Genomic DNA, 7,117 nt, shown 5'->3' with positions numbered 1-7,117 from the left:
TAGAACGGTCAATAGAGGGGTCTAAACAGGGTAACTTTAATAATAACCACCCTGTATAATAATTCTATTACATATAACACAGTATTACTTTTATGTTAGTTCCAGAGTTTGCATATGATGAGCAGGTGAAATTCAAAATGGCGCCATGACTAATGATGGTGGTTGGTAGGCTAATTGATTAGCGATGAATTACAATAATTCAAGATACAATTAAGGTTGGAACAGAAAGTGTACAAAGAATTAATCTTACTGTTATTTTTATTTATTTTTTTAATCTTTAAAATAAGAGAACTAAAAACTGCAGCTCCACAACATTTATCAAAGTTCTTTATGAATGGAGAACGGATCTCAAATTTAAGTTTGTTTATATTAAATGAAAAGTTTCAATCATTTAGTAAATGTTGGTGTTTTATTTTATATTAATTCTTTTTATGTACACTAATTACTGCCTAGGTCAACGTACCCTATGCGTATGGTCAACTTACCATGGACATAAGGTAGGTTGATCAAGCGTCAGGGGTTTATAAAATCAGCTAAATAAGTATTATAGTGATGAATATATAGGGCATATTATAGTGTTTTAGGTAAATGAATAGTTCTTCCATCTGTAGCAATTGTTGTTTTTGTCATATTAAGTTAAACATCAGAGATGTACGAGCTTAAGCCGAAATTTAGTCAACCATCCCCGATCTCATCTATAAACAATTATTCATATCATCCAATCACTTTTTTGTGACATTTAGTTGCAGTTTAAATAAGTGTATATACAGTACGATCCCGATTACCACGGATAATCCAAAATAATTGAAAACGATGCTATTGTACGCAAACATTTAAAAATATTAATAATACTCGTATACACTGAAAAATTAAAAGCAAGAATTTGTATTAAAAATGCATGCAAAAGCTAAATATTGGTATTTTACTATTGCAAAAAATTGCAAATATAAGTAAGCAAATAGTGCAACCAGATTACCTGCTACAGGTGTAATTAAATTACACAAAAATTGCAAAGGGAAGGGGAGGAATACTTTTCCAAGCCAGGTCTAGTCACTCGTTTGAGCGTGTAAGTAATGTAGATCTAAAATTAAGTAAATGAGGTGGATCTAAATTTCAATAAGTGGAGCTGTTTTAAGGTAGGCAAACACTCTAATTTTCGAGAAAAAAATATGATTTTGAGATTTTGAGAAATTTATAGAGCCTCAGCGTTATTTTTTCTAAACGCGCATTTTTTTTTTTTTTTTATCGATGAACTATTGAGAAAACTAAAAGAAATTTACCAAAACAAATGCAATACGTATAACTAAAATTTACCTTTTTTTCCCCTTGATTTTCTCATAACCACTTTTGCAAAGTTTTTATTAACACTAACAGCTCTAGCGAAAAAAAAGTATTTACTCTAAATATTTGAAATTTACAAAAATGGTTATTAAACATATTACTGTGATATAAACCTAAAAATTTAATGCAAATGCTTCATGTGGTTTTGAAATAATGATCAACTAAACTTAGAGGACTAAAAGCATGTTTTTCGGATGGAACTTTTTAAACATTTACCCATAAAACCTGTTTTCAGTTAATTATTTCCGAATTGGAGGGTCACATCACTCTCTGGTATTCGACAAACAGATCGACACAAAATGTTTTAAAAATTATGAAAAAGTAGATGCACCGGAAGTGTTAAGGAAATGGTAGCTTTAAAATATGGATATTTTATTATTGAAAACCTATAGAAAGTTATTTTTTCAACAAATAAGTAGTCAAAATGTGTTATTCATGTCATTTTTAATAACAGTACAAAGTTTTAGAAAGGTGCAATGAATGTTGAAGAATTTTTTTTTTTTTTTTTAGAATGTTCGCCTGCCTTAAAAATCAGTAAGTAGTGTAGATCATATTTAAATCTACATTTAAATCTTTTTAAATCTTTATCAGTAAGTAGTACACATTTAAAAATCAGGTTTCAACCGGTCAGCTTTTAATGACCCTTGAAAGTTTAATATAATTCGGAGGGGGGTTAAAAATCAATTGGAATGTTAAAAAATAGATTTTACACTTGTGAAGGTAAAATTTGTGCATTTATCTGCATTAAAGTGATCATCGCCGATTTTTTATTATTTATTTATTTATTTATTTATTTATTTATTATTTTTATTTATTTATTTATTTATTTTCAAGTGTGAAAGATTGAAACTTCGATGGAACTTCTTGTTTCGTTTTGCATCAGTGATTATTGTATTTTATGTTTTTAAATATTGGAACTAAGCACCAGAGTTAAAAATAGTTATCCACATTCTGACTACCCACCCCCTCCGCCCCTCGATCCCTTGTTTTATTTTTGATTCTCAACGAAGGACTCGGCTTTTATTTTTAGGCCGAGAAAACTAGATTTTATGCCCAGTGGCTGAGTTTTCATTTTTAGCTCGGACTCTGGTTTAAAATTTTATTTTGTTTCAAAAAACAGATGAAGGCAGAAAATTGCAATGGGATTTTGTACAATACTAAGTGAGTTGGAAAAACTGTTTAGCCTTTTTTTTTTCATTTATAAATATCTATTGTTCTTTATTAGATTATTATGTATCAATAAAGTCACTAAATAATGTCCCATAACATGTATCTTAAAGTAAAATCATTAGTAATATAATCAACACAAATAAATAAGGCATATTTATATTGTCGTTTTTATTTAATTACACAATGTATTAACTTACAATACATATTAAACCAGCCATTATTCATGTATTGTTGCAAGTTCTGCAGAATAACTTCTCCTTACATCATTTATCATTTTAACTACATCTTCTATTCTAATAACATTTGATGAGTTCAGACATCCTTGATTAATTCTTTTCATAGCACAACACGGAATTTCTCGCATTTGATATTCATTCACTGATAAAATATAACTAGTATTCGCTAGTAGTCAGAAACTTCCACTACATCAATTAGATCTGTGTTTTCAGCCCTGATAGCTTCTTTCTGCAATAGAGGAGTAACTAATTTAACTAAACGAGTGAAGCATTAATCTGAAAACTGTTTAATTAAATCTGAGATAAAGTGTATTAAATAAATAGATTGTCTGAAAATTTAATTACAATACAATCGTGTGCCATGTTGCTAAACTAGTTGTATATTATATTGAAATAAGGTAAATAATTTTTGAGGAAAAAAATAGAATGGCTCGATTTGATAGCATTGTATAAAGAAACATACCAACTCTGACAGCAAATGTTTTAATCACCCGCTATAAATATAAATGTAATAACTTATTGACTCTGAAAAAAAAGGATGCTGTTTAAAAGATATTTATTTCGTTTTATTTATTTATTTATGTATTTTGAAATTAAAGGTCAATTTGTTTAAAACTCAAAGACATTGACAATATTTATTCAGAATCTTAGAAATGCTTCCATTTTTTTTTTCAAAAATGATTTCAGCGTCTTTGCTCTTTAGTTTCAACTATCTTTAGTATGCGAATGTGTTAAAAATTAAATTTTCCCATAAATTATACTAATTTAGTAAATTATGTTTTGTACTTCTTCTTCGACAAAATTTCTTTCTAATGAAGTATCTCCAAAATAAATCATATATTACACAAACATGAACATAACATTTGAGTTTCCATAATTTCCTTGTAAGTCATTTTTTCTTTATTTTTCAACATTAAATTAAAATTTAAAAAAAAAACTTTGTGTCAAAAATTGAGGTATGGAAGTAAAAGGCACTAACGAGGTCATTGGAACGAAAAGGTTTTGTTCGAACCGAACTCTTACCCCCCCCCCCTCCCCCCCCCCCCCCGCAAAAAAGGAGTAACGATAGACTGAAGAAACTACGAACGCACATTTAACCATGCAATATTCTTTTTTATGTTTTATTTACTCTCAAATAATTAATTCATTATTTACGTTTTGTTTTGTTTTTTAACTTCTAGTTGTATTTTAGCGATATAATAGACATTCTTTTGTGGTTGTAAAAAGTGATCAAGGGAGATTTTTTTTAAACCCGAAAGTTTACTAAAATAATGTTTAACAACCACAGCTGAACGCAATATTGACCTACAACAAGTAAAGAGGCTTGCATATTCAATCAACCAAATCTGCAGAGGTGAGTGCTCCCCTGTGGTTAGCAGCAACATATACAGTATTATTTAAAAACAAGTATTACGGAATGCTTAGGACTGCTGATAGAGTAACATTTTGCTCGAACATTATTTGCTTCCTACCCCCTCCCCCCCCTCCCACTCACCTAGAAAAGAACTAACATAAAATTCGTAAAGGAAACATTTCTCCTTTTCTTTCTACTTTATCATGGAAGTATTTTCTAAAGAAAGTGTAAGCACTAAAAATATACAAAAAAAAAAAAAAAAAATCAAGATGAAATAAATTAATTAATAAGTTAAGATATATTGGGGGGGGGGGGGGGCAACAATCATCAGTACACTTGTGTTAAGACTGAATCCAGTCAATAACAAGTTGAAAGTTGCCCTACCCTCTATCCCCTGTATTGTTAGGTTTTAATACTAGTCCACTGTTATAACTTAAACTTGTGCTGTTTTTCGTACTTTGCTAGTATATAGGCCCAAAGTCATTTTCTTGTAAATAGTAATTTTTGTTGGGTCCTGTTTTTTTTAAGATATTATTGTATGTCTATTGTGTTAGTGATATTTATCTATAAAAATTGCAAAGGAAAAAATTAAGAGCCTCCATCAGTAAATATTCAGTTTATAATGGAAGGAAGTTCATCATTTCTGTTGTAATGCTGTGTGAGCCATATTTGTTATAAATAGAAATTCAGAATTTTATATATATATATATATATATATATATATATATATATATATATTTAATTGCTAATCTAAACCATAAAGTTGAACTTCAAAAATTTGTTCTTTTAAAAAAAGTTACTCCCGTGATGGCAACATCAATATTAGAAAGCTATTACAAAACGAACGTAAAACGATCATTTACAGCAGGAAAAATCCAAAATAAATGGATATTTCAGTATTCCGTTGAAACACCTACAGCGTGAATGTAGCAGTCTCGTACTACGTCCTGCGTCGTCATGAATCACAGTGGTAAACGCGCAACAAATTCAATTAAACTCATGGCTCCCTCCCCTCTCCTCCAACTTACCGTCTTAAGTGATCCCAGTAATGCTCAACTTGTGACAAATCAAGGCATCGCTCAGGCCAGAGAAGGTGATAATGTGGAAAAGGAAGTCCCCTGACGCTCTTTATGTGCATGATTCAGCAATGTCCCATTAAAAAGCGGCAACTGGGAGCCCCACTCGTACAAAAATGTCATCATTGCCTAAATTTGATCTGGATACATTCAGTTTAAAAAGAAAAAGATAAATTAATTTGAATTATGGCATTTTGAATTCAAATTATGGTTTTCGCGATCACGAGTGTGTGTGTATGTAGGCGTGTGTGTTTGTGTCGAGGCATGAGTGTGTGGGTATGTATGTGCAGTTTAGCGTTAATCCGTTGAAGTAAAGGTTAAAATTTTAATTATCAAATATCAGTAAACAGGCAATTGCTTCGTTCAAATGTAGAAGCAATTTTCACCCGTCATATCTTTCTTTTTGTGTCTAATAAAAAAAAAAAAAACTCCCTATGCAACACATAGTATCACATAGGGTCAGAAGGTAAGACGCACAAAAGTACAAAATACACAAAACAAAATGAGCACAACATACAAACAATTAACAACGAATAGACAAGAAAAAAACACACACACACATACAAAAAGGTCAAACAACTGAATAAATAAAACGTTTAAAAAGAGAAAAAGTCTCGACGCTCTGAACCAGAGCAGAAGGAACAGGAGGCCAGGAAACGGACAACTTCCTCAGCTCCCGCATAAGAATTTCTCTCTGGGGGGTTAAAACGGTTGCAACGAAACAACAAGTGTCCTGGATTTTCACTATCCTGTCCACAATCACACACGTTACTAGTAGAAATATTAAATTTATACAAGTACTCTTTGAAATTACCATGCCCAGTAAGAAACTGAGTGACAAAAAAAAATCAGTTTTGAGGTGTTGCCGTTTCAATCTAAAGAAAAGAGTGGGAAGGAAGCGCTTGGCCCATTTTCCCTTATTTGAAGACAGATACTATGAATTCCAATCCTTAGCAGCTTTCTTAGAGTAGAACAGGTTCCAGACCGAGGGAGGATTAGCTACATCTAAGGAAAAAGGTAAACGAGTAGCCTCTTTTGCTAAAGCATCAGCTCTTTCATTTCCTCGAATTCCTGAGTGGCCTCGCACATGGTTAAAATCGACACAAATATTGTGTGAATTAATATTGCATATAATGCTTTGAACTTCCACAATGAGCTTTTCAAAACTTCTGACATTCAAAAGAGAAAAAAGAGAAGAAAGAGAATCACTGCAAATCAGTACTTTAGTTCCAAGAAAATTCGAGACGTGTTTCACTGCGAGATTTAAGCACAAGAGCTCGACTTGGAAAAGGGAACAGTTGTCACTGATACGGAACTGATGAATTGAGAACTCAATCTCATGCTGATACAAAACAAATTCTAGTTCGACTCTCTCATTGATCTTACTGCCGTCTGTGAAGCAAACAAAATCATAGTTGTTCAAATTAGTGGCATTGAAGTCTACAAGTGAAATAGGAACCCTTTTAGAGGGATGAGGAAGATCGGAGGGAGAGAGAGTACTATTTAAATGAACATCCCGAACGGAGCGGAGATAAGCATCTCGAGCAAGCATCGTGTTGCAAAAGACTATGTCCAAAGGAGGCGCACCGACCAGAGCAAAAATGGCTTCGTAACTCACCGTTCGGTAAGGTTTAACAATTCTCAAAGGACTCTTCTCTGCAGTTTTCTGATTTCTTTGCGATTTATTTTCTTCTTTAAGCTGCTCCCCCAGATGCATGAGGCATAATAGATAACCGGCAGTAGCCCTTGATTATAAATGTGTTTCGCAGTATCCATGGTAATTCCATAGTTGTTGCGACAAATGCAATAAAATCCACAAATAAGCTTCTCAATCTTACTCGAAAGAAAAGAAATGTGCTTTTTCCATTGGAATTTAAAATCAATGATAACTCCAAGGTATTTCATTTCCTCGACGCTTTCTATTGGGCAATTACCAATTT

The 7,117-nt window shown here is 32.0% G+C and overlaps 1 protein-coding gene across 1 annotated transcript; it reads right to left on the bottom strand.

Annotated features, from left to right (window-relative positions):
* Positions 1–6,111: 6,111 nt before the first annotated feature.
* LOC129233748 (uncharacterized) lies at positions 6,112–6,894 on the bottom strand. Its single transcript, XM_054867726.1, has one exon. The coding sequence runs from the start codon at positions 6,892–6,894 to the stop codon at positions 6,112–6,114; it is 783 nt and encodes a 260-aa protein (XP_054723701.1).
* Between the last annotated feature and the right edge of the window lie 223 nt (positions 6,895–7,117).

The sequence above is a fragment of the Uloborus diversus genome, unplaced genomic scaffold, assembly GCF_026930045.1.
Source record: "Uloborus diversus isolate 005 unplaced genomic scaffold, Udiv.v.3.1 scaffold_684, whole genome shotgun sequence".
In the NCBI taxonomy this organism is placed as follows: Eukaryota; Metazoa; Arthropoda; class Arachnida; order Araneae; family Uloboridae; genus Uloborus; species Uloborus diversus.
The sequence above is the reverse complement of the archived record's forward strand: the minus strand, read 5'-3'. Positions and strand labels throughout refer to the sequence as shown.

Coding starts and splice junctions, on each gene's coding strand:
- LOC129233748 (XM_054867726.1), bottom strand. CDS start 6,894: ATGCATCTGGGGGAGCAGCTTAAAGAAGAAAATAAATCGCAAAGAAAT.